The following is a 27,084-nucleotide window of genomic DNA, read 5'->3' as shown; positions in this document are numbered from 1 at the left end:
GTGATCAGGGGTGGCGTCATGATCAAGGGGGCGGTAGGAGGAGGTGACAGAGAGCTGGCGCCTGGACTCGGCAGATGCGGATGCTGGAGTCAAAGATAACAAGGTGTCCAGCTGGGTGAACGCAGCAGGCCATGCAGCATCAGAGGTGCAGGAAAACTGTCGTTTCGTTTCAGGACAAACTGCCTCTTCGATCATTGGCACGCAAAGTCTGTCCCACCAAACAAGCCACAGATCCTGCAAGATCGGAACAGATCAGATGCCCTGCATCCAGGGTAAGCTCAGCAGAGCTCTGAGACGGCGCCGGGTACTTGCGGGCGGAGCTCTGTGCCCGAGTGCGGGGTCACGCGCCCGTAAGATTGACGGCGCCGATCGGCTTCGGGCTGTGACGCACGCAGGGGGCGGGGACGGTGTCCTCGGGGGCGTGGCCCTGACAGATCATGTGATCTCGATGTCTGCCGTTGCGACACCGCAGCGCATGCGCATTATCACGACCGGTATTTTCCCGGGGCCGGGATTCTAGATGGATCTGGAGGAGAGAGGTTGGCGGGAATTTCAAAGATTTGATGTAAAACTTGGGAGGATGGATTTATGTAGAATTGAACCGTCTCAGCTGGATGATTTCATTAAACAAAATCTAAGGCCGACTAAATTTTTTGAGGACGTGAAAAACGCAGTGCGTAGAATATCTTATTTATTAAGGAATCAATGTTTTATCCATCAACCTGAGTTCAAAGTTATCAGAGCCGTTAAAGTAAGCGATTTTGATTTTTTTAATGCAGCATGCAGAATTAATAATGTTTACAAAAAATTAAAGTTTACAGTATTCAGAACTTAAGAATTAAGTTTTTTTTATTGTAGGTATGAATTTTTCCATATTACGTTTCCTCTTTTCTGTGTTGTCTCGCGTTCCCTACAACATGTAGAAAGTTGATGTGGAATGGCGTTTCAGGGGAGATATTTGCCTCCACAACTTCAATTAAATGAATGGGATTAGGAATACCCAGGAATATTTAAGAAAAATGTAGATATTTTGCCTGAAGTAAAAAGTGGGTAGTTCTTGATGGAGATCTGCTGAAGGGAAGGTTTTACTTTGAATCTGAAAAGAGTCACCGGATCTGAAACGTTAACTCTGCTTTCTCTCCACAGATGCTGCCGGATCTGCTGAGTTTTTCCAACAATTTCTGTTTCAGATTTTTCACTTCCAATCTGTTCCTTCCAAATTGTTATTTTCAGTTCTTTCAGGAATGGGAAAATAACTAACAGAGCAAATCAGCATGGTGATGGTCTCTCAATGATGTCTTAGCAAATTGATGTCTAGACTTTTTAATTCAATCAGAACTCCACAATGAGGATGTTAGTGTGGTGGGTGGCAGAAGTTGGTCTTTGGGGGACTGTTGATGGGGAAGGGGAGATAAGGAGTGGTTTGGGAGGGGAGAGTTGATATGGGTTTCATTCCTTGGTTGCATTCATGCACAGGATGTGGAGAGGGTCCAAAAATCCTGCACAGAGCACTGAGCTCAGTGTCAGTTGTTGGGCTCCCACCTCCAGGAAATTGAACTTTGCTCAGTCACATCAGGAAACTGAAAACTGCCAGGCAAGCTGCAGCCAGCTCATAATACCCCTGCTAACAAAGCTCTCAATGAGCCTAACTGACTGTCTTCCTCATGGGAACATTGCTTAGAAACTTGCCCGCTGGCTATTTTGAAGCTGCCTCTGACCCTGATGTTTGGATGAAGCCCAAAATTTCAAATTGGCGAATATCCAGTCCTGACAAAGGGTTTTGGCCCGAAACATTGACTTTACTGCTCCTCAAATGCTGTCTGACCTGTTGTGCTTTTCCAGCACCATACTTATTGATTCAAATATTCATATTAACTCTGGTTTAACAGAAGGAGGAGAAAATAAATCACAGCAAAATGGTACTGAGTGACTTTTAGCCTTATTCAAACCTGCTCATATTAGAAAAGGTCACCATGACATGTATCAAAAGAGCATATTTCAAATTGGTTTCTGATTTACCATCAGTTTTGCCGAGAATTGCCCAAAATATTGCTCTTGACGACACCACTTGTCAATTACAGACCTAGATGTTCAAATTGCAAAGAGACCTTGTTGTGTTGTGACTTTTCAAGTGATGACATGTTCCAAAAAGGAGGACAAGGGGAAAGTAAACATCATGGAAATAGCAACAAAAAGTGTGCCAATGTGAATTCAGTACTGAGCCCAACAGCATAGATAACCTGCAGTGCTTTGATGGGCCTTCAAGACTGATGTCTCCAAGATTTATGAATGGGTCAATTCACTGATCATTGAAATATTCCTAAATAATTGTCTATTCTTCCTTTGCAGGGAGGGTCTTCAGGCAAAGGAACAGCTTTAAGGAATGGTTCAGATGCAGATCTTGTTGTTTTCCTCAGCTGTTTCCAGAGTTTTCAGGAGCAGAGAAACACAAGGCAGGAAATTCTTGAAGAAATTCAGGAAGTACTGAAAACGTGCGCAGTGAGCATTGCCTATGAGATCAGTGATATCAGCATAAGTTTCACACAGAACAGCAACATCCCACCAAAATCTTTAAGCTTTGCAGTAAAATCAAGGAAAAATTCGAGCAGTGTGAATTTTGATGTTTTGCCAGCTTTTGATGTATTAGGTAAGAATTTATGTCAATATTATATTGAATCTTGAGTTTAATTTTAATTCTTCCACAAATCTCTGCTACTTCTCAAGAAAGCCAGGAAGATAGTGACTTTTGTCCACATTGTTTCATCACGTACGGATGTTAGGATAGGTATAAGGTTCAGAATTAAAAAGGATAATTAAAGATCATGGTGTAGAATAATATACTGACATGGCTAAAAGATTGGTTTGCTAACAGGAAGCAGTGTATGTAATAATGGACTGTTTTCTGCATGTAGTGAGTGGCCTGTCACAAGATCAGTGCTGCAGTTCAACTTCTTAGAATTTATATAAGTGACCTGGATGAAGAGATTAAAGGTATAGTTGTTGCATGTATCGATTAGATTAGATTCCCTACAGTGTGGAAACAGGCCCTTCGGCCCAACAAGTCCACACCGCCCCTTGAAGCATCCCACCCAGACCCATCCCCCTATAACCCACACACCCCTGAACACTACGGGCAATTTAGCATGGCCAATTCACCTAGCCTGCACATCTCTGGTCTATGGGAGGAAACTGGAGCATCTGGAGGAAACCCACACAGACACAGGGAGAATGTGCAAACTCCGCACAGACAGTTACCCGAGGCTGGAATCGAACCCGGGTCCCTGGCACCGTGAAGCTGCAGTGCTAACCACTGAGCCACCTTGCCGCCCAAATCGATGATTCACATGTAGTTAGGAAGTAAGTTGTGAGAAGGACATATGGAGTCTTCAAAGTGATATAGATAGGTGAAGTGAGTGGGAAAGATCTGAAACATGGCGTGTAATGTAGGAAACTGCAAACTCCATTTTGGTAGAAAACATCTTTTCATTAAAAAAATTAATGATGAGGGACTGCAGACGCAAAGGGAATCTGTACCCTAGTGCTTGATTCAAAAGGTTAGTATGTAGGTATGGCAAGTAATTAGAAAAACTAATGGAATGTTATTGTTTATTGAGGCAAATTGAACACAAAAATAGGGAGTTTATGCTTCAATTATACAGAACACTGGTGACACCACAGACTGCAGCACTTTATATATTGGAAGCATAGACAATAGGAGCAGGAGTAGGCCAGTTAGCTCTTCAAAACAGCCCAACTACTCATTATGATGATGACTATCATTCACCTTTGATAGCCTGTTCCTGCATTGTCTCCATTTCCTTTGCTACTTCCAACTGCTCCTTGAAGTTATACAAAGTTTTTTTTTGTTCTTGATTGCTTTCTGTCGTAGCAAATTCAACAGCGTCACCACTCTGGGGGAAGAAAGTTCTCCTCACCACAATCCTAAATATCCTTAGACTGTGACCCCTGGATTTGGACTGCCTTGCTATCAGGAATGTCCTGCATCTGCCCTCTCCAGACCTGCCATAATTTCAAAGGTGTCTGAAATCACTCTCTCATTCTTGTGAACTCAGCACTTATAGTCCTTTCTGATTTCAACCTCTCCTCACACATCAGTCCTGCTGCCCCAGAAATCAGTCTGGTAAACCTTTGCTGCGCTCTGTATGTAGCAAGAACATCCTTCCTTGGATAAGGAGTTGCACACAATATTCCAGGATGGCTCACAAAGGCACTTTATAATTGCACCAGACATCCCTGCTCATGTACTCAAGGCTTCTTGCTGTGAAGGCCAGCAGACCAATTGCCTCTTTGTTGCCTGCTGCACCTGCATGCTTAACCTCTAGCAATTGGTGTACAAGAATACCCAGGTCCTGTTGCATGTCCCTCTCAAATGAACGTTCTGCCTTTCTAGTTTTGCTACCAAAGTTGTTAAGTGTTGGGAGTTTTATTTATGGAAGGATGTAAATATGTTGGAAGCAGTTAAGAGGTTGTCCATACTGAATCCTGGAGTAGGCCAGTTGTCTGATAAGGAAAGGTTGGACAAGCTAGCCTTATATCTGCTGGGGTTTAGAAGAATAAGTGGGTCATTTGAATGAAACACAAAATTCTAAGCGATCTCAACAGTTGGATATGCAAAGGCTGCTTCTTGTTCTAGAAGAATATAGAATTAGGGCTCATTGTTTCAACATAAGGGGTCACCTCTTATCACAGAAATTGAGAATTTCTTTTTTTTTCTCAGAAGCTTTAAGTCTTTGGATCTCTCCTCACCAAAGGCGGAAGTAGATAAAGTCTTGATAAGGAATTGAATGAAAGTGATCTGGGAAAGGCCAAAACGCAGACAAATCCGATCAGCCATGATCAGAGCAAGCTTGGGATGTTGAGTGGCCTACTCCTGACTTTTAGTTTGTCTGTTCATATGATGGGCTTGGGTTATGGTGGCAAACTGAACTGAACTGAGCTGTGTGAAGTGGTCATCAATTCTGTGTTTGGACTCTCCAGTGTAAAGGAAAACAGACTACAGACAGCATATATAGCAGGTTCAGTTAAGGAAATTGCAGCCATGTCTGGGAAGAGTATTTGAGGCCTTAGATGATGAGAAGGGAGGAGATAAATACTGAGGTGTTACATTTGTGGAGAAGAGTGCTGTAGAAAGCGGAAGGTTGGTTGGTTAGAGATAATGGGAACTGCAGATGCTGGAGAATCCGAGATAACAAAGTGTGAAGCTGGATGAACACAGCAGGCCAAACAGCATCTCGGGAGCACAAAAGCTGATGTTTTGGGCCTAGACCCTTCATCAGAAAGGTTGGTTAGGCTGGTTGGTCACTGGACGTGGGTGTTGTGGCCCACTTAAAACTGCAGGAAGGGAAACAAAAATTGTTTTTGATGGCATTGCGTTGAAGGTGTTGAAAATGGTTGAAGATTATCCTTTTAATACAAGAACAATAGGGTACAAGGTAATGACCAGCAGACCCTTATTGCGGTTCTGGAATGAGGTGACATGAGAAGTGTATGAAATGTTACAGTTATTAAACAACAAATGTAAACTAAAAAAATGACAACTGATGACTTGACCTTGAGGAACAGGGTAACTGTATCCTACTTATATCAGATGACCACAAATGACACCGTTTCTGTTGCTGAAATGTTTTGATTTCTTACAGAGGGATCATACGATGCAAGCGAAGCCCATCTCAAGCTAATGGAATTTGTAAGTGAATATGGCGATCCATGTGGGGAATTTTCTGCCTGTTTTACTGAGCTCCAGAGGAAATTTGTGAAGCAACGTGATGAGAAACTTAAAGACTTGATTCGCCTGCTAAAACATTGGTACAAAGAGGTGAGTGATTGGGGAACACGACAAATGTAAATGTAAAAGATATGCGCATACAAAAAGTTGGTTTTCTCTGCCAGTAGTTACTGCATTCACAAATATGACTGACGAATCTGTGGTTCCTCCTTATTAAAAACCAGCAAACTGTTACTGAGAATGTTTTTTTGCATGGACAGGGATTGGCAGAATCTTTGAGGGAGTGTCCATTTGTGCTGTTTCTCTGGGAGCTCCACCAGTGTCTGCTAAAGATACAATAAGAGACAAAGGTTGGTGTCAGAAGCCAGAGAAAAGACGTGTCCATGTTGTTAACAGTTGAACAATCTAGCCTCGCCTCTGCTGGAAACTGGCTTTGCTTGAAGTCATTGGAATGACTTTAGAGGAAAAGGAGATCCTGTACACCTTTGTCTTAGGTTAAATACATCTCAGAATCAGATGTTAATTCTCCAATGTCTTAAAAGAATAAATTCCTTGAAGCCAAACTGTGTGGAGGAGCTATTTTCGTGTTGATTACAGTCCAGAGATGGAGGTCAATCTTTTAACCTGCACATATTTGAACTTGGTGTTACATTTTATTGAGGGTATGGGATTTCATCTTCATACCTTTTACACTCCTTTGTGCCTTTGAGTGACCATCTCAGTTTACTTGAACTTGTAAATGAAAACTTTTGATCAATCTTCTCACTAGCAATTGTCTAGCGCTTGGGAACTCCGAAATACATTTTATTTTCTCTTATTTTGTAAGTTAATTCGTTGTTGAATGATCAACTGAGCAATGATGAGGTGAAAATTTACAGTGCTCATCTTCTGAATGAGAAATGGAAGCAAAAATTACCAATTTCACCCAACAGCGGATTATATAAAGTAGATGCCATATGGGTGTGGACAATTTGCAGGTGTGTCAGAGAGCTGTACGAAACACAATGCTATCATTTGAATATTATTAATGAGGGACTTAATACCTGTTTACATCTTTTAAGCACTTGGTTGGCATTGATTGGTCCCTTCAGAATTTTTGCTTCTTTGTGCAGCTTCTCTATACGGCTGACTTCAAACTGATATAGAAATTCCTACACGTAATGCTGTGTGTCCCACAACTTTACTGAGAGCTGCTATCAAAATTCATGTTTGTAGGGAGAAACAGTAGAAAATTCTGATGTTGCAATTGGTCCTAAGAGTCTAATTCCAAGTGCTTACTTTCTGTTTGACCTGGACATGGATAGTCTGTCTCCTCCGCTTTACCTTTGTGGAGAAATACTGAACAGAGATCACGTGTGTAATCCAATGCAAGGGCAAAAGAGAACAATGTGAGCAGATCTTGTGGATTTCTTGGTGGATGCTGAAAATACAGAGCTGGTCTGGGTACACACAGTCTGGCCTCTGAGGAAATTTGAAATTCAAATAGGAAGTGCTGGAGAAACTCTGCAGATCCAGCAACATTGAAATGAGAAACAGTTCAGGTTTTGAGTTCAATGTGATGCTTTTTCAGAACTGAAAAACATTAGAAAATGGTGGATTTTATGCTGTTGACAAAGGGGGAGGAGGAGCAAGTGGAACAGACAGTGAGGGTGCCGAGAACAGAAGGCAAAGGGTGGCTAATGGTGATGTAGTGATTGACAGGGATAAAAATAGTTATAAATGAAGGTGTGAAAAGGAGAAAATAGATTCACTCTGCTGCGAGCAAAGACAACAAGATACAAACAAGATATGTCCGTAGGAGGGGATGTAAGAAAAATGGGACCATGTCAGGAATGTTAATGTTCGCAGAGTTCTCTGAAAACAGAAGTGTAAGGTGGGAGCTGGCATGAATAATTTTAATGTCATTGTTGTGTATTTACATCCACCATTCAGTATGTCAAGCCACGGAAATCTGAGCTGGCTCCTGGTGAGCGTCTGCCTGCTAAGTATGCAGTGGAGCTGCTGACTATCTACGCCTGGGAGCAAGGCAGTAGGAACGAGAGATTTATCACTGCTGAAGGTTTTCGGACAGTTCTTGAACTGATCTGCAGCTATCAAAATCTGCATATTTACTGGACTGACAACTACAATGTCAACAATCAAGTCATTGCAAACTTTCTAGTTAAGAAACTTCGTGGGAGCAGGTAAAAGCTTTCAATAAAAGCTTTCAAATATCCTTCAATCTAAACTAATTAGAATTGTTCCACTTCTTTAAGGAGCTCCCAAGTAAGGAAGCTGATTTCAGGGCATTTTGGCGATCTAATTTGCTTTGCCCTTAAATCAGTACTTTGGCATCTTGAAGTGTCAAATAAGTGATATAACATGTTACTTTAATGTGATGAATATACAACTCATTGTTATGAGTCAGCAATAACACTGATTCTGTTGTGAAAAAGTGCCCATGAGCCCTCACTCATGACTATATTCCTAAATGCACATTATCATTCTCATTACATTAATACCCAATCAAAACTCTGCTCTAGCTCCTTCTATAACTGATCTTTTCTAGTCTTAAAATCTTTATTTTAGTTTACAAATCTCCAAATCACCTCATTTGTTTGCTGTACTTTGTACCTGTAACACCATCTAGCAATTGTTCCAGCTCATGTCTTTGATTTCCTGTGTACTATTCTTTCTCTTATTTTCCATCAGCAGCAAAGCTTTAAGTCACTAAAATAAAACAAAACACTGCTGCTAATGGAGGTCTGAAATAAAATTAAGCAGAAATTGCTGGAGAATCAAAGCGGGTCTGGCAGCATCTGTGGATAGAAAACACAGTTAACATTTCATGACTCTTCTTCAGAATTTTACACCACATTGGTGCCGCATTGTAGAATTCTCCAAAAACGTCATCACTCCTTTTAATCCAATTTTTAATAATTTCCTAGAAACTATTGTTCAAACCCTCACATTATATTTACGGTTAGTATCCACTCTCCATGAGCATCGGGGGATATCCTAAAACATTCGAGATGTTATAAAAGTATCGACTGATATAATTACTGACGTCTACCGATTAGAAAGACTATGTTATCCATCCAGAAAGACCTTTCTCCGTAGTATTCATTCATTCGTAACTGGCTCCAAAGAACGGATTGAAACCACATCTCGGCATGAATAAAGTCACTGATAAAGGTGATGTTAAGGGTCTTGATTCTGAATACTTTGAATTCATCAATGATTGAATTCAAAGCAACCTGGCATCAGGTTTCCGATCAATTTACTGAGTAAGAAGAAGCTTGCTAGTTTCCTCATGAGTGAAGGAGGCCAGAAGGAAGATAACTTTCTTCTGAGTGATCCAGAAAATCAAACAGTTCACAGTGCCCTGCTCTGTCCATGAGGTGAAACTTGTTTTGAAACAATTTGAGACAGGCAAGTGGCTGAGTTACAACACTCTTCCTGCTGTGAGTTTAATTCCTCAATATTATACAAAGAGAGAAAGTCCTTGAAAGATCTAGGGACGTTAACAGCTATTGGCAGAGGAACACAAATCATCCAGCAAGTTATGTTGATTCATAACTCGTGGGCATCACTTCATCACAAATTGCTGGATTCTTTCCATACTAATAACAATAATCATCATTAAACTCAGCATTACACTGTTAAGAAACTCAGGCCTGTGGTTCATTATTTTGCAGACCAATAATTCTTGACCCAGCCGATCCAACTAATAATGTGGCTTTGTCTGCTGGATGGTATGTGATGGTCAACGAGGCCATGAAATGGCTGCATTCCCTCTGTGTCTCTGGAGTCCAAGTGTGGAATGTCCAGGTAAATAGTTTTAGAAAATGATTGATACAGTGCACTGTTTGGTGTAGAAATTCTGTAGGTTGGGTTGTTAACTCAGAGTTCCTGCTCTCTTGACTTCACTCAAGGAATATGAAATAAGTAGTAAAATCTTTTACGTGCATGTCAATTAAAAATAATGCAAAAATGGAAATAAGGCCAATTAAGGTTCAGGTAATTTACAAGGTAGCAATACAAAGATGCCAGAAACATTAAATTATTAAAGATAACAAGGTGTAGAACTGGATGAACACAGCAGGCCAAGCAACATCAGAGGAGCAGGAAGGCTGACGTTTCAGGCCTAGACCTTTTCTTCAACTCCTCTGACGCTGCTTGGCCTGCTGTGCTCATCCAGCTCTACATCTTGTTATGTCAGATTCTCCAGCATCTGCAATTCCCACTATCTCTGAAACATTAAATTATTGGTTTGTTTTGCCATGAACCAAAGATACACCTTTGTAGATATGACCTTGCCTGTCTCACCATTCATCTAGCTAGCACACCCTGGACCCCATGCGACTTCACTCTCTCCATCAGCCCGCCATGGGGAACCTTATCAAACACTTTACTGGAGTCCATGTGTATGCCATCTACAGCCTTTCCCTCATCAATCAACTTTGTCATGTCCTCAAAGAATTCTATTAAGTTGGTAAGACATGACCTTCCCTGCACAAAACCATGTTGTCTATCATTGATAAGCCCATTTTCTTCCAAATGGGAATAGATCCTATCCCTCAGCATCTTCTCCAGCAGCTTCCCTACCACTGACGTCAGGCTCACCATTCGATAATTACCTGGATTATCCCTGCTACCCTTCTTAAACAAGGGGACAACATTAGCAATTCTCCAGACCTCCAGGACCTCACCCGTGTCTAAGGATGCTACAAAGATTTCTGTTAAGGCCCCAGCTATTTCCTCTCTCACTTCCCTCAATAACCCTGGGATAGATTGCATCCAGACCTGGGCGCTTGTCTACCTTTAATGCCTTTTAGAATACCCAACACTTCCTCCTTCCTTATGCCGACTTGACCTAGAGTAATAAAACATCTGTTGTAACCTCAAGCTCTGTCATGTCCTTCTCCTTGGTTAATACCGAAGCAAAGTACTTGTTAAGAATGTCACCCATTTTCTCTGACTCAACGCATAACTTTCCCTCTTTGTCCTTAAGTGGGCCACTTCTTTCTCTAGTTACCTTCTTGCTCTTTATGTATGAATAAAAGGCTTTGGGATTTTCCTCAACCATACGTGCTAAAGATATCTGATGTCCCCTTTTAGCCCTCTTAATTCCTCGTTTCAGATTCGCCCTACATTCCCAATATTCTTCCAAAGCTTTGTCTGTCTTCAGTTGCCTAAACCTTATGTACGCTTCAAGTACAAGATCTGACTTGGTGAAATGTTGAACAAATGTTATGTCTTTGCTGAGAATAAAATGTTGAACACAAATGTCAGGATCCGGTTCTAGTTATCACTATAACAAGAATCAGGAGAGGTGGGGAATAAACTTGAACAATATAATTATTGGGATATCTGTATTTAAAAGGAGCACAACCAACTATCTTTCCAGTACCAAAACAAAATTAATTTCTTTATCAATCTGTTTTAGCCAGTACCACAGTTTGAAATTGCTGTGTTTATCCTGGATGGTCCCTCATTTGACCTGATGGCCAACATTGACACCAACATCTCAATGATTAAGCATCAAATCCAGCAAAACTGGAACATTCCAATTCACCATCAACGCCTGATATTCAATGAAACCATTCTGAATGATGTCAAAACCTTATTGGATTCTGGAATATTCTTTCATGCAAAGCTCCAACTATTTGTGATAAACTCAATGGAGATATTTGTAAGGAATCCAAATGGACAAAACCTGGAAATTAATGTGTTCCCAACTGACAAGGTTTCGAGCCTGAAAAATAAGATCCAATCATTGGAGCGTATTTCTCCGAGCCAGTACTACCTGACCTTTCAGTCAAGAATACTAGAAGATGGGCACACGCTGGCACACTATGGCATTGAGCACCATTCTACCATCAACATCAACTTGCGTCTCCGTGGGGGCAGGGGAACTTGAAAATTAACACCAGCACTAAAAAGTTTAAAATAAATGTTAATGATGCATCTTATCAACTGGATTGAATAAGAACATGTCTTAAAAATATACAACACATATTTGTCCTTTCCACTAATTTACATGTTGCTGAAAATGCCTAAAATTTAAATGAAATTTACGTTGAGAATGAGATGAAACTCCAAGTAACAGTTGAAGTGGAGTTAATCCTGTGCATTTTGACGCATGTATTCAACTATTAATCACAGCAGGAATGATACTTTGAGTGCAATATATTTAGTATCCAATGATCAATATAACTTCTGTCCCTTTTTTTTCATTTGAATGTGATTTCCTTCAACTATAATTCACTGCGCAAATGGTACTTTGAATGCAATATATTTTAATCTCCAAAGACCAATAGAACTTCTGCCTCTTTTCTTTGAATGTGATTTCTCCCACCCCTCCTCCAGGTCAGTTGATGTGACCAATCACTGCCTGAGGTTATTTGGGATCAGCCTGTGATTCAGAAATAACTTGCTCCTCCTGTCTGCTCTGCATAGCACATTGAAGATGGCAACAAGTGGCCCTCCTCTCAAAATTAATGAAATAATACTCATTTGCATTTATTTTGTCTTTGTATTGCACAAATTCTGTCAACTGCAGCAGTGAGTTAATAAAGCTCTTTGTAATTACAGTTGTTTATTTTATTTTGTATCTTTTTAGATTATGTATTTGTTTACTACTTGGAATGTTTTGTAGTTGTTTACATATTAAGGTAAGGTAGGAGTGTTATTTGCAAAGGACATATTATGTATTACAATAGTCACAGTATCACAGAATTTATACAATTGAAGGAAAGCCAGTCAGACCGTCATTTTGAATCTGGAAATGTGAAGAAGCTATCCAATTCCTTTTTCAAATAAATTTCAATCCATCCTTTTTGAAGATTACTATTGAATCTGCTGTGCAATATCACGACAGACTGAATATATAACATTGCACAGTGAAGATCTTTGCCAATATTGAGTCTGTTAATCAGTTCATTAACTCATTCAAGGATGTGATTTGTTTCTGCATCTGGAGATAATCTGTTGGATTATATTCCTAGACCCTTTTATTACAGTTCCTGTTCAGGAGTACCTTTCAGATGATGTGTCTTAACATTTTATTGGACATGCCATACATTGTACCTGTTTCAAATCAACAAAATAGATGACAGCTGTACTCTTGTTATTTTCTTGACAGATTAGAGTTAAACTGGCATGCTTAAAATTGAAACAAGGCTTGGCAGTTTACTGTGAGACCTCCCTATTATGTTTTGTTCATGGCAACTCACAGTCCATTTACCAACTAATCAGCACTATCTTCTTATAGTGATGTTGTTTTCTCGTCCCTTGTCCAGGCCCTTCCCACATAAATCTGTGATTCCTCTTAAATTTTATGTCAGTTTCAGAATTTCTAGTTTGCAGGCTCCAGCTATCTCCCCTTTAACATGAACATGCAATCCCTTCACATGTCCATCCCCTATCAGGATGGCCTCAGAACTCTCCGTTTCCTGGAAAAAAAGGCCGAAACTGTCCACATTCACCACCGTTTTCCTCTGACTGGCCGAGCTTGCTGTCACCCTGAACAAGTTCTCTTTTAACTTCTGTCACTTTCTTCAGGCCAGAGTGGTGGCCATGGCTACCGACGTGGGCCCAGGCTATGCTCACCTCTTTGTGGGGTGTGTGTTTCAATCTATTCCAGCTTGCAACAACAACGCCTCCTCTGGTATACCAATGATAGTGAGCTGCTTCCCTCTTTCACCCAGAATTGGAAAACTTTACCAATTTCACTTCCAACTTCTACCCTGCTTTCCCCTTCACTTGGTCCATCTCTGACACCTCCCTTCCCTTCCTTGACATCTGTTTCCATTTTGGGGGGGCCAATTCTGGCACCTTCAGGCACAAATTTGCCTTGCCTCCCTTCCTCCCTTGTCTGGCTTCCGCAAGAACCATTCTCTCCGGGATACTTGAGTACACTCATCCTTCACTCCCAACAGCAATCCAGCCCCTAAAAAATGTCCTATGGCACTTCCCCCTTCAACTGCAGAAGGTGTAACATCTGGGTGAAGCAGCATTTTACCTGCACTTCCTCAATCTAGTCTATTGCATTTGTTGTTCACAATGTGGTCTTCGCTACATTGGAGAAATGAAATGTAAACTAGATGACTGCTTTGCAGAACACCTATGTTCTGTCCGGAAGAGCAGAGCAGAGTGGGGATGGTTGTTGGACTGGGTACCAGCGTGTGTGGTCAGTGGGTTGTGAGGTCGGTCAGACCGCATGTGGAAGCCGCTGTGGTGATCTATTGCAATGTAAAGTTTATTATAAGCTGTTTCTCAGACTGTAATGTTTATCCCTTTAACTGTATGTCTTATTTTCTAACTTATACTATGAATCACTAAGGTAATGTAACTTTTATTTTCCTCTTTTTTTTTGTATCTGAGGTTCGTACTTAGGTACTGTGTACCTAAAATGGTGTCATGAGGGGTGATGTTGTAAACTTTTCACTTCTTCTGTACTTGAGTATATGTGACAATAAAACCTAATTGTAATTCTAAAGTTCTAAATTCAAAAAAGATGCTGAGCTTCCATTTGCCTTTTGTTTCAATGCACCACCTTGTTCCATGGCCAACATTTCTGTCTCAGGCTTGCTGCAGTGGTCCTGTGAAGTCAGCACCAGCTGCAAGATTCATGTGACTTTCTGCTTGGGAATTCTACAGCCTTCTAGACTCAATGTCAAGTTCAAAAATTTTAGGGCTTGAGGCACCTACTCCCATGTCCTTAGCTGAACCCCCACACACAAGCCCTTGTTATCATATTGTGTGCTGTGACACACAACTCATTGTTGGCCACGAATAGTAACCATTCAATCTCCCTGGCTACAGTTATCCTTTCCATTGTTTGTGCAACTGTTCTTTTCTCTCTTTGGGCTCTATCTCCACTTATTCTTTACTCCTTATCCCCTATCTTTGGCATAAAAATCTTTTTCCTAGCTACTGTCTGTTCTGAGTAAGGGTCACTGAAATGTTAACTCTGCTCTCCACAGATGCTGCCAAACTAGCTGAACTTTTTCCAGCAATTTCTGCTTTTGTTTCTGATTTCAAGCATCCATTGTTCTTTTGGGTTTTATTTTGTTTACTTTTTATTTTGGTATTCTTACATAAGGTTCTGGTGAGCACAAGGCAAGAAAAACTTCAACAAAATGCTTCTATCACTTGCAATCAAAGTCTGCACTACCAAACAAGCCACAGATCTGAAAAGATCTGAACAGATCAGATCCTCCGTATCCAGTTGAAGAGTTGTTTAGACTCAAAATATTAGCTTGCTTTCTCTCCATGGATGCTGTCTGACCCACTGTGATTTCCAGCATTTGTTGTTTTCAGTGCAGATCCAAGCATCTTCAGTAATTTGTTCCTCCTCTGTATCTAGGGCCAGCCTGGTAGAGCTCGGGGACAGGGCCTTGTGTCTGTGGCCTGGGAGACAATATGGACTGCAATGCTGGAAGCAAGAAACTATAGATGTGGGGCTGGAAAAACAGCAGGTTAGACAGCATGCGAGGAGCAGATAGGTCAACATTTCTGGCCAAAACCCTTTGTCAGAACTGGGAAGGGGAAGAGGAGCACAGAAATAAATGGAGGAGGTTGGGGGTGGGGGAAGAGTAGGAGAGATAGTGATAGGTGGATGCAGAGAGAGGGTTATTGTGATTGGTCTTTGGGAAGGATGGAGCAGATAGGTGATGAGGAAGATGTCCAAATTAGGTCTGGTCAGGAGGGGTAGGGCTGGACATGGGATAAGGCTGGAAATGGAGAGATTTTGATGCTGGTGAACTCAATGTTAAGGCCATTTGTCTGTAAGCTTCCAAGATAAAATATCAGGTGTTGTTCTTCCAGTTTGCATTTGGCCTCAATCTGACAGTGGAGGAGGCCAAAGATGGACATGTCATCAGCTGACTGGGAGATGGAATTAAAATGGATGGCAACCAAAAGATTGGGTTGGTTGATGCATGCAGAACACAGATGAACCAATCCCTGAGTCTGCATTTGGTTTCCCCGATGTAGAGGAGACCACATTGGGAGTAACATACAATTGATAAGGTTGGATGAAGTGCAAGGAATCTGCTGGATCTGGAAGGATTGTCTTGAATGGAGATAAGAGGGGAGGTCTGGGGACAGGTGTTGCACCTCCTGCGGTTGTTGGGAAAGGTACCGGATGTGGTGGAGGAATTGGTGGGGAGTGTAGGGCTGACAAGGAAGTCATGGAATGAACGGTCCCTGGGGAATGCAGACAGGGTGGGGCAGGGAAGGAAATATATATTTTGGCAGTGGAGTCTGATTTTAGGTGGTGGAAGTATCAGAGGATGATACATTGGATCTGGAGGTAGGTGGGGTGGTACATGAGGGCTAAGGAGAATCTATCTTTACTGTTGTCGGGGAGGTGGGGTTTGAGGACAGAAGTGCAGGAAATAGAGCGAGATACTAGCCACACCACAAGAAGGACCAGGGGCACTGACCCTGAACACCAGCAACAACATCAGCAAGGACAGCTTACTGAAATGTACTCGATTTATGCCTCACAACGTATTTCACATTCAACAGCAAAATATACAAACAGATCAACAGCATACTGATGGAATCACCCATTCTCAGGTCTCATTGCGGAAGCAGTGATAGAGAGACTGGAACACACAGGCGTTCCAAAACTGTAAGTAAGACACATGGATGACACATTCATAATAATCAAATGCACAAAAGTAGGAGATACCCACCAGGTTGTTAACAACACATTCGCCAGCATAAAGTTCACTAGAGAGGAGGAAAACAAAAAACTGCTCCCATTCTTAATTCTCTGGACCTGAGTATACAGAAAGGCCACGCACATGGACCAAATCTTGAATTTCAATAGCTACCACACCACCAAACAGAAACAGCTGCATCAAGACACTATTTAAATGAGCCATGTCACACTGCAACACCCCACAACTCCAGCGAATGGAAGAGGAACACCTACACAAACTATTTACTGACAACGGATACCCAAGAAGTTTCGTCTGTAGATGTCTACAAAACAAGTGACAGTCAGAGTACATGGTACAACACAAGACACTAGTAATGCCATCCTACATCAAAAATATATCAAAAATGACAACCAGTCTCCTCAGGCCACACAACACCATGATTGCAAATAAACTTACATCAACACTACATCAAATGCTATCAAAAACTAAAGACCCCGAACTGACTGGAAACAGGACTAATGTAATGTACGGAATATACAATAAACATTACATTGGACAAACTGGGAAGAAACAGATGACCAGGCCACACGAACACCAGCTGGCAGTAAAAAGACACAACCAAGATTCACTTGTCTCAGTACACAGACAATGAAGGCGATTATTTCAACTGGGACAAAGTGACTATACAACAGACACAGAACATAGAACAATACAGCGCAGTACAGGCCATTCGGCCCTCGATGTTGTGCCGACCTGTGAAACCAATCTATGCAAGGGGATTTCTGGAAACCTGGTTCTCAACATGGTATGCCATTAACAAATACATAGAAATAGATCCCGTATTGAGACTGCTGCCAAAAAACAAATCACATCGAGCTTCCTGTTGAATACTTCAGTTGAACCTGCCTACACCAAATGTTTAGCCAATGCATCCAAAATCCTAAGCTACTGCGTGAACATCACTTTTGTTGCACACCTTTGCTTCCTTTGCTAACTTCTTTAAACCAGTGTCATCTGATTCTCAACCCTTTCAGAAGCGGGAATTGTTTCTCCCTTTCTGCTCTGTCTTGAAAACCGCCACCAAATTTTCTCTCAGCCTTCTCTTCTCCAATGAAAGCAGTTCCAACTCCTTAATCCATCTGCATAAATGAAGTTCCTCATTCCTGGAATCACTCTCATTAATATTTTCTACACTCTCTCCAATACCTTCATAGTTTCCTATAATGCACCTCCCAGAAATGGAGTCTTGACTCCAGGTGATACCCAACCACAGACTTATGTAACTTCAACACAATCACCTTTGTGTAAGCTTTATTGATCATGCTAGCAAACTGTCCTTCCAAATTTCTGACATATGTACATTGCACCAGGTCCCTCTGCTTCTGTACCCCTTTAAAATTGTACCTTTAAAAAAAACTTTTTCAAGTTTTTGTTCAACCTCTACAGAATCAGAAAACTCAGTAGATTGAAAACTGAAATTCAGGGAAGATTGTCTGGCACTGTTCTTGGATGGGACTCTTCCAGCTGAGGAGTGAGTGTTTAACCATGAGCTTGTTAAAGCCTCCAGAGGTGTTGTATCATTGCATTGTTAAAGTTGGTTGGTTTGGTTGTGTTCACTTGACTGTCAATCATTACACTGACTTTCATAAACGCCACATTCCTGGAATTCTCATAATGTCAAATTTAAGCTAAATATTGAAGATCATAATAGCTGGTCCTCCAGAAACCTGTTGAATTGGCCTTGCAAGCAGCCAGAGCAATGTGGAGAGGAGGGTATCAGTGTTCACTCTCCTGGTATTGGACTATAGGATCAGTTCTGAAGAGCCACACCACATTGGAAACGTTCACTCTCTCTTTCTGCACAGATGTTGCAGGATCTGCTGAGTTTCTCCAGCATTCTCTGTGTTAGTTATAGGGTCGATTCGTACTTCACACAACCTTCACTTATGGCGTAGCTCTTACTGAAATAATGCCGTGAGAAATTCGTCTCAGATTAGTCCGAAAACCCCAATTCTTGTTCGTTCAGAGCTTCATTCTTTCAGGCAGGTGTGGAACTTCTCAAAGGAATGCAAGTGAGCTTTGTTATTTCCCAGATTTCACGTGACACGTGCCTCCAGATTGAGTTATTTTTAATACTCTCTTTGGTGAGTTCTCAAGTGCAGATAATTGTTATCAGCCTTAAAAGTATAATCATTCCTTTATCCGTCCACCTCACACTTGAAAGAAAATGAGCAATATCCTTAATGGGAGATAATAAAATGTGAGGCTGGATGAACACAGCAGGCCCAGCAGCATCTCAGGGGCACAAAAGCTGACGTTTCGGGCCTAGACCCTTCATCAGAGAGGGGGATGGGGGGAGGGAACTGGAATAAATAGGGAGAGAGGGGGAGGCGGACCGAAGATGGAGAGAAAAGAAGATAGGTGGAGAGGAGAATATAGGTGGGGAGGTAGGGAGGGGATAGGTCAGTCCAGGGAAGACGGAGCCCAGCTCTTCCCCTCCACCCACTGCATCCCAAAACCAGTCCAACCTGTCTCTGCCTCCCTAACCTGTTCTTCCTCTCACCCATCCCTTCCTCCCACGCCAAGCCGCACCTCCATCTCCTACCTACTAACCTCATCCCACCTCCTTGACCTCTCCGTCTTCCCTGGACTGACCTATCCCCCCTCTACCTCCCCACCTATACTCTCCTCTCCACCTATCTTCTTTACTCTCCATCTTCGGTCTGCCTCCCACTCTCTACCTATTTATTCCAGAACCCTCACCCCATCCCCCTCTCTGATGAAGGGTCTAGGCCAGAAACGTCAGCTTTTGTGCTCCTGAGATGCTGCTGGGCCTGCTGTGCTCATCCAGTCTCACATTTTATTATCTTGGATTCTCCAGCATCTGCAGTTCCCATTATCACCAATATCCCTAATGGGATGGTGTCTGCATTAAGCTGACGTTCTAGGGAACTGCCCTTCCAAACGTGAAGATTGTGCGGTGTGGGTGGCCATCCGCTGGTCACAGCGAAATATACATCACCAGCCCAGAAATGTCAGAGAGAACAAAAAATCGAAACTGAAGCCGGCAACGTAATGACGGGGAAATGGAAACTTGCTGCGTCACCTGCAGTCTTAAAAAAAATTGTACCACATCGAAACTTCGGTTTTCATATCCGTCTCTGTGGCGTGAGAGGTGAGTGATCTTGCAGTTTGTGGGTTCCTTTTCCATCAACCTATAAACATTTTCTGGGTAAATATCGGGAGTACGCGAATAATTCCATTGGCACAACGCTTTGCGAAATCAATTGGGAGGCTATTTAGTTAAAATTTTACTTTTGAAAGTTGACTTTTAAAGGGCTGGCTCACAGCTGGCGGTAGCCCTTATAGAGGCGATAGGGCGGGGATCTGGGCAAGGAACAGCACCAGTGCCTATGAGTTCTGACCTTGCCCCACGGGGATATCCTTACATTGTCGGTGGTATCAGATAGTCATTTGGTACAGTAAATTACAGACATTTTATAGAAAGCGTGTGTGATTTCAGATAAATGTTTAAGTACCTGTGAAATGAATTGATGAAGTGCTTGCAGAATTGAGCTTCTATGGTATTCAGAGAAACCTGACCCACTTGTTCAACATAACAAAGTGTGGAGCTGAAGGAATACAGCAGGTTAGGCAGGGAGATGGTTGAATTCTACTTTGTTGGTGATGGTCCTTGTCTGTCACATATAAGGAGTGAGAACAGCTTACTATTGCAAAAGCCATCTCAATGACTCAGGTGGTCAATACATTACAGTTTGGCATTGAACTATACAGACTAGGAAGAACCAAGCTCCTTTCGCAGAGTTAGTCCTGGGATAGAGACAGTACCAATGGTTACTGCAGGAAAATGCATATTTATGCGAGTCAGGCTCAGTCACTGCAAGGTGACCAGTAGCTGTGAATCACAGGAGGTTCATAGCTCCTGTACAGATCAATAACTGTACTACCTGAGCTAAAGTGGAATTACTAAACTGTCACCTTAACATTTCTACTTTCCAGAGGATGGGTCTATATGAGACAATTCCAAAACATCTGGATAAATTTATTTTTGATGAACTCCGCCCTGACCAGCAGTTCCAGGATCAGGTGGGCGTGGCCATTGACAAGATCTGCACTTTTTTAAAGGAACAATGTTTCTCCGGTTACAGCTCCATTAAAATCATTAAAACGGTGAAGGTGAGTCCAACAGAACATCCAACTCTTCAGGAATTAATGCTGAAAAGAGCGTCCTCAGGGGAAAATAACTCGGGCACTATTAGTGAGTTATGAAATCATTGCTCCAATTAGGCACTCAGCCAGTCAGTCCAGATCGGCAACTGTTTCTCTCATTTTCCCATGGCTCAGGATAGGAAGAATCATGTCAGATCAAGGCCATTTTCAAAATCTCCTGCTACTAAATGTATCTGTTGATCAACCTCAGGCAAAGCCCCCACTCTTGCAGTACAAAGTAAGCTGGTAAGATCAATTGCTTTAGTCCATGCATGAAAACTGGCCTTCCAGTGAGATTGCTGAGTGGTACTGAACATGAAAATGAGAAGGAACGCACATTGTGCAAGATGCTGCTGTCAAGCCAAAAGATCTTTTGCCGACCACACAAATAAGTGATGTGAAATGAACTTTGGTATTCGTGTTATACCAATACATGGGCCATACGCCTGAACCACAGGCAGCCCCTTTGCAGCGGGCAGCATGACATTCGATTTCAACCAGCCCGTGTTTGCAAGCCTTAGAGCAGCAAGTCCTACATTCAATGATTCTGCTTTTGGACGTCATTTATTGAAGAATCTGGAGTGTGTTGAAATTACGTGGGAAACCAGTTTAAGATTATCAGTGTGTGAGTCTTGTGTGTGTGCTCCAAGCTGTATATATTAATGCACAGGGCTGATTTATGTTGGCTAATGGAATTCGAACATGCATTAACATTTTGCATATTAAGTAAATAGGTCATGGTGATGACAAATTATTGTTTTGTCCTTGTCACAAAGCCCGACCAATCATTACCACCTGCCTGACCTGATATTAAGATTGACAATTAACTGTTCTTGTTGCATATGCATAATCAATGATGGCACAATCAAACACACTCTTCTCATGCTGTATAAATTGGTTTCCCTTTTTCTCAAGTCTGTTTCTTGAGTCCTTATTCTGATGAGTCTGATCAATCTGTTTATATCTTGTTCCGATCAGTACAAGACAAGAAGCTCTTGTGAACTCCAGATTTTTTCTACTCTTAATATGATGACATGCATCCTGGTTTCAGTCCTAAGAGGTCTGCCTCTGATTTCTACATTATCACCCTTTGTCCCAGATTCTCCACACCAGCGGTTATAATATTTCTGCAACTACCTTATCTAATTCCAATGGCATCTGAAATATCTCAATTAGATTGCTCCTCAACCTTCCCAACTCAAAAAGCCGAACTCCGAGTTCAAGGTACTAGTTCCTGCTTCAATTCTTGGGTTGACTTGGGCAAAAAAAATGGCACTTGTGGGCCTCAGTGACAGTACACAGCTCTGATGAATAAGATTAAATTTCAGGTCGAGCAAGTGACTGGATGATGATTCCATGCTGATTTTTGCAGTAATGTGTTTTCCTGATCATTTTCTAAAAGGTCATGCTGCTATTTAATCTGTCTTCACAGGGTGGCTCCTCTGGGAAAGGGACAGCTTTAAAAAATCGCTCAGATGCAGATTTGGTCGTCTTCATCAGCCAGTTCAAAAATTTCCGCGACCAGGAGCAAAACCGGGGTGAAATCCTGACCATAATTTGGAAGATGCTGAATGAGATCAGGAAAGAAATTGCATTCGAAATCAACATGACAGAGCCCCGACTAATTACCTTACCATCTGGCCACACCTCATCTCCTCGCTCCCTGAATTTCAGTTTTCAATCCACTGAGTTTTCTGATTCTGTAGAGGTTGATGTACTGCCAGCATTCGACGCTTTAGGTATGAGTCATTGAAAGAAAAATGATTGGGTGGACATTAGTTGTATTGAAAGGAAGTTTTGATGTTTATATCCATTCAGCTTATTTTGCTGTTTGCCCACTCCATCCCCTTGCTCACCCTGGTCTGCCCTGCTATGATCTTTATCTCATGGCAACCCCATTGGCCAGCTTGGTGAAACAGCATTCAGTGGATCCACTGACATATTTCCACGTGTAGCCGTTTTATCTCAGAAATGAGATCCATTGTTGGCCCATCGCTTTCCCTGGTGTAAAGCTGGGCGGCCAACCAAGATGCATCTTGGATAATGACTTGCACCAGGCTGTCAGGACGTTTGAGGGGACGGGGTCATTCAGGCCTCCCAGAAACATTCAATACCAGCTTCCTTTGAAAGTAAATTCCATCCATCAAAGAAATATATTCCCATTGGAAGCCCTTTCAAGTATAGAAGTGGAGATGACCATCTGGGCCCAGGCCAAGGAGGTAGCCCCTGTCCCCATGATGGATTACACTTCTCTTCAAACAGCCACTATACTACCTCCCATTCCATATCCCATATAAGCAGGGTTTACACTTGCACTGCCTTTTAAAAGAATAGCCCAAATTTCACATTGACCTGACTGAAATAATTGAGGACCTTCAGCTTCAGCTTTACTGCATGGGATCATCGTCTCTCCTTGATTTCAATGTTGTTAGACATATCAGGTAGAATTTGATATGTCTAACAACATTGAAATCAAGGAGAAATGCATAAATTGTGCCAATGTCTGGCTGTTCTATTCCTCAAATTCCAGAAGGAACAGCAAAACAGATGTTCTCACTATTTCTCCAATGTTCCCATCAAAGTAATGGTGGGAAACCTGCTAAACCACACAATGTGCACTTCCAGCATTTGGATTTTATTTCGGCTTTGCAGCATTGTGAAGGTTTTTTTTTATCCCTGTTCTTCCTTTCTAAAAAACAAGGTCTTCCCTCAATCATTAAAAGTTTATTCTGTGTTAAATTGTCCAAAATCTGAAAAATAATAGACCATTTCTTCACTGTCTCTCAGGTCAACAAACACAAACCCGCCCGAATGCACAGGTTTATGTGGACCTGATTATGGCCAAAGGATTTGGAGGAGAATTCTCAACATGCTTTACTGAACTTCAGAGAAACTTTGTAAAGTGCCGTCCAGTTAAACTGAAGGACCTGATCCGCCTTGTGAAACACTGGTATATAGAGGTAGATGCAAGGACTTTGTGGAAGTTTATTTGTGTACTGTGAACAAAAACTTGAAAAAGATTTTTAAAAAGGTATAATTTTAAAGGGGTACAGGAGCAGAGGGACCTGGTGCAATGTACATATGTCAGAAAGATGGAAGGACAGTTTGATAGTTTGTGGTTGGGTATCACCTGGAGTATTACATCCATTTCTGGGAGGTCTATTATAGGAAACTGTGAAGGTATTGGAGACAGTGTGGAAAATATTAAAGAGCGTGATTCCAGGGATGAGGAACTTCAGTTATGCAGATGGATTAAGGAGTTGGAACTGCTTTCATTGGAGAAGAGAAGGCTGAAAGAAAATTTGGTGGTGGTTTTCAAGCCAGAGCAGAAAGGAAGAAACAATTCCCGCTTCTGAAAGGGTTGAGAATCAGACAACACAGGTTTAAAGAAGTTGGCAAAGGAAGCAAAGGTGTGCAACAAAAGTGATGTTCATGCAGTGAATGCTTAGGATTTTGGATGCATTGGCTAAACATGTGGTGTAGGCAGGTTCAAATGAAGTATTCAACAGGAAGCTAGATGTGATTTGGAAAGTAACAGTGTGTGAGGCTGCATACAGAGGACGGTGAGAGGGCAGCTCTGAGAGAACGCTTAGTCAGAGAGCTGCTGCAGATCTGATGGGCTGAATAGCCTCCTCTGCTGTAATAATTATGTGCATTGTGAAAGCTGCTCTGCCGGCCATAAACCTGTTCTTTTCAGTTTCATGACCATGTTCTACTGCAAATGAGGTTAAATGGAATAAGAAAGAAGAGAGTATGGAAATGAGCTGGAAGTTGATGTATTTGCTCCTGTTTATGTCAGTTGTAAAATGTGTATTATAAACAACAATGTAAGACTGGGATTCCACAGCCAATGCATGTGCATGTTTGGCTTCTGCTAATTCAGTTGATCTCAACTTCGATGCACTAAGGGTGCAAGCCCTTCTCTAAGTTAATGAGGGGTCTCATGACTGCTTATGGACCCTTGTGAGAAATCACGAGTGAGACAGGAGGTGAGCTTCCTCAGAATTCTTCAGTGCAGAGGTTGTTGTCAACAGGTAAGTTTATTTTTACAGTTTCTGTATTTTTTTTAAACAATAGCATCGATTCAAGTGGTCCTTTCAGTTTGTCCTGACTGGAATTCCAGTTTGCCAATATATTTTATATATGGCATTCAGTTTCCAGTTTAATGTGTTTGGCCCTTTCACTGGTTTTGAAATTCATCCAACCTCAATTGCAAATGTTTGCACACCCATATAAGCAGAAATGTTTTAAAGTTGGGATTGACTGGAGGAAGCTTTGTCTTCCTGATTGAGCATATCCAGATTGGGCACAATTAGGTAGATGAAGTGAAGTGTCTTCAGAACCTGTCTGGAGGACTGCCTAATGACACCACTTATTGCCAGAAACACAAAAGATTCTATTCCCATTGTGATGAGAGAGACATGAGAGTTTGGGTTCCTGTCATAACAGGTACATATTAACAGGATGAGAGCTGGGCATGTAATGATATGAAAGATAATAAAATGTGAGGCTGGATGAACACAGCAGGCCAAGCAGCATCTCAGGAGCACAAAAGCTGACGTTTCGGGCCTAGACCCTTCATCAGAGAGGGGGATGGGGGGAGGGAACTGGAATAAATAGGGAGAGAGGGGGAGGCGGACCGAAGATGGAGAGCAAAGAAGATAGGTGGAGAGGGTGTAGGTGGGGAGGTAGGGAGGGGATAGGTCAGTCCAGGGAAGACGGACAGGTCAAGGAGGTGGGATGAGGTTAGTAGGTAGCTGGGGGTGCGGCTGGGGGTGGGAGGAAGGGATGGGTGAGAGGAAGAACCGGTTAGGGAGGCAGAGACAGGTTGGACTGGTTTTGGGATGCAGTGGGTGGGGGGGAAGAGCTGGGCTGGTTGTGTGGTGCAGTGGGGGGAGGGGATGAACTGGGCTGGTTTAGGGATGCAGTGGGGGAAGGGGAGATTTTGAAACTGGTGAAGTCCACATTGATACCATATGGCTGCAGGGTTCCCAGGCGGAATATGAGTTGCTGTTCCTGCAACCTTCGGGTGGCATCATTGTGGCAGTGCAGGAGGCCCATGATGGACATGTCATCAAGAGAATGGGAGGGGGAGTGGAAATGGTTTGCGACTGGGAGGTGCAGTTGTTTGTTGCGAACTGAGCGGAGGTGTTCTGCAAAGCGGTCCCCAAGCCTCCGCTTGGTTTCCCCAATGTAGAGAAAGCCGCACCGGGTACAGTGGATGCAGTATACCACATTGGCAGATGTGCAGGTGAACCTCTGCTTAATGTGGAATGTCATCTTGGGGCCTGGGATGGGGGTGAGGGAGGAGGTGTGGGGACAAGTGTAGCATTTCCTGCGGTTGCAGGGGAAGGTGCCGGGTGTGGTGGGGTTGGAGGGCAGTGTGGAGCGAACAAGGGAGTCACGGAGAGAGTGGTCTCTCCGGAAAGCAGACAGGGGTGGGGATGGAAAAATGTCTTGGGTGGTGGGGTCGGATTGTAAATGGCGGAAGTGTCGGAGGATAATGCGTTGTATCCGGAGGTTGGTAGGGTGGTGTGTGAGAACGAGGGGGATCCTCTTGGGGCGGTTGTGGCGGGGGCGGGGTGTGAGGGATGTGTCGCGGGAAATGCGGGAGACGCGGTCAAGGGCGTTCTCAATCACCGTGGGGGGGAAGTTGCGGTCCTTAAAGAACTTGGACATCTGGGATGTGCGGGAGTGGAATGTCTTATCGTGGGAGCAGATGCGGCGGAGGCGGAGGAATTGGGAATAGGGGATGGAGTTTTTGCAGGAGGGTGGGTGGGAGGAGGTGTATTCTAGGTAGCTGTGGGAGTCGGTGGGCTTGAAATGGACATCAGTTACAAGCTGGTTGCCTGAGATGGAGACTGAGAGGTCCAGGAAGGTGAGGGATGTGCTGGAGATGGCCCAGGTGAACTGAAGGTTGGGGTGGAAGGTGTTCTCACACACCACCCTACAACGCCCTTGACCGCGTCTCCCGCATTTCCCGCGACACATCCCTCACACCCCGCCCCCGCCACAACCGCCCCAAGAGGATCCCCCTCGTTCTCACACACCACCCTACCAACCTCCGGATACAACGCATTATCCTCCGACACTTCCGCCATTTACAATCCGACCCCACCACCCAAGACATTTTTCCATCCCCACCCCTGTCTGCTTTCCGGAGAGACCACTCTCTCCGTGACTCCCTTGTTCGCTCCACACTGCCCTCCAACCCCACCACACCCGGCACCTTCCCCTGCAACCGCAGGAAATGCTACACTTGTCCCCACACCTCCTCCCTCACCCCCATCCCAGGCCCCAAGATGACATTCCACATTAAGCAGAGGTTCACCTGCACATCTGCCAATGTGGTATACTGCATCCACTGTACCCGGTGCGGCTTTCTCTACATTGGGGAAACCAAGCGGAGGCTTGGGGACCGCTTTGCAGAACACCTCCGCTCAGTTCGCA

At 42.9% G+C, this 27,084-nt stretch overlaps 2 protein-coding genes across 3 annotated transcripts in view; both read left to right on the top strand.

Moving 5' to 3' along the window:
- The window catches only part of LOC125464303 (uncharacterized), a 108,644-nt gene that overhangs the window by 20,158 nt on the left and 61,402 nt on the right, over positions 1 to 27,084 (top strand). The window contains exons 8-19 of the mRNA XM_059655180.1: positions 272 to 494; positions 2,082 to 2,167; positions 2,350 to 2,647; positions 5,661 to 5,836; positions 7,679 to 7,929; positions 9,424 to 9,556; positions 11,175 to 11,628; positions 12,351 to 12,402; positions 18,431 to 18,548; positions 20,425 to 20,601; positions 22,067 to 22,373; positions 23,422 to 23,594. Coding sequence (XP_059511163.1) covers positions 272 to 494; positions 2,082 to 2,167; positions 2,350 to 2,647; positions 5,661 to 5,836; positions 7,679 to 7,929; positions 9,424 to 9,556; positions 11,175 to 11,628; positions 12,351 to 12,402; positions 18,431 to 18,548; positions 20,425 to 20,601; positions 22,067 to 22,373; positions 23,422 to 23,594 — 2,448 coding nt within the window. The remainder of the gene's footprint in view (positions 1 to 271; positions 495 to 2,081; positions 2,168 to 2,349; positions 2,648 to 5,660; positions 5,837 to 7,678; positions 7,930 to 9,423; positions 9,557 to 11,174; positions 11,629 to 12,350; positions 12,403 to 18,430; positions 18,549 to 20,424; positions 20,602 to 22,066; positions 22,374 to 23,421; positions 23,595 to 27,084) is intronic.
- On the top strand, positions 68 to 14,189 carry LOC132210992 (2'-5'-oligoadenylate synthase-like protein 2). 2 transcript variants are annotated; one of them, XM_059654993.1, is made up of 6 exons: positions 68 to 272; positions 2,350 to 2,647; positions 5,661 to 5,836; positions 7,679 to 7,929; positions 9,424 to 9,556; positions 11,175 to 14,189. In XM_059654993.1, exons 1-6 carry the CDS (start codon positions 132 to 134, stop codon positions 11,646 to 11,648), a joined length of 1,473 nt encoding a protein of 490 aa, XP_059510976.1. In that variant the 5' UTR covers positions 68 to 131; the 3' UTR covers positions 11,649 to 14,189. The 2 variants fall into 2 exon arrangements, with proteins under 2 accessions (XP_059510976.1, XP_059510975.1); XM_059654992.1 differs by lacking the exon at positions 68 to 272 and adding an exon at positions 464 to 751.

This window comes from Stegostoma tigrinum, chromosome 26 (genome assembly GCF_030684315.1).
Source record: "Stegostoma tigrinum isolate sSteTig4 chromosome 26, sSteTig4.hap1, whole genome shotgun sequence".
Taxonomy (NCBI): Eukaryota; Metazoa; Chordata; class Chondrichthyes; order Orectolobiformes; family Stegostomatidae; genus Stegostoma; species Stegostoma tigrinum.
The sequence above is the reverse complement of the archived record's forward strand: the minus strand, read 5'-3'. Positions and strand labels throughout refer to the sequence as shown.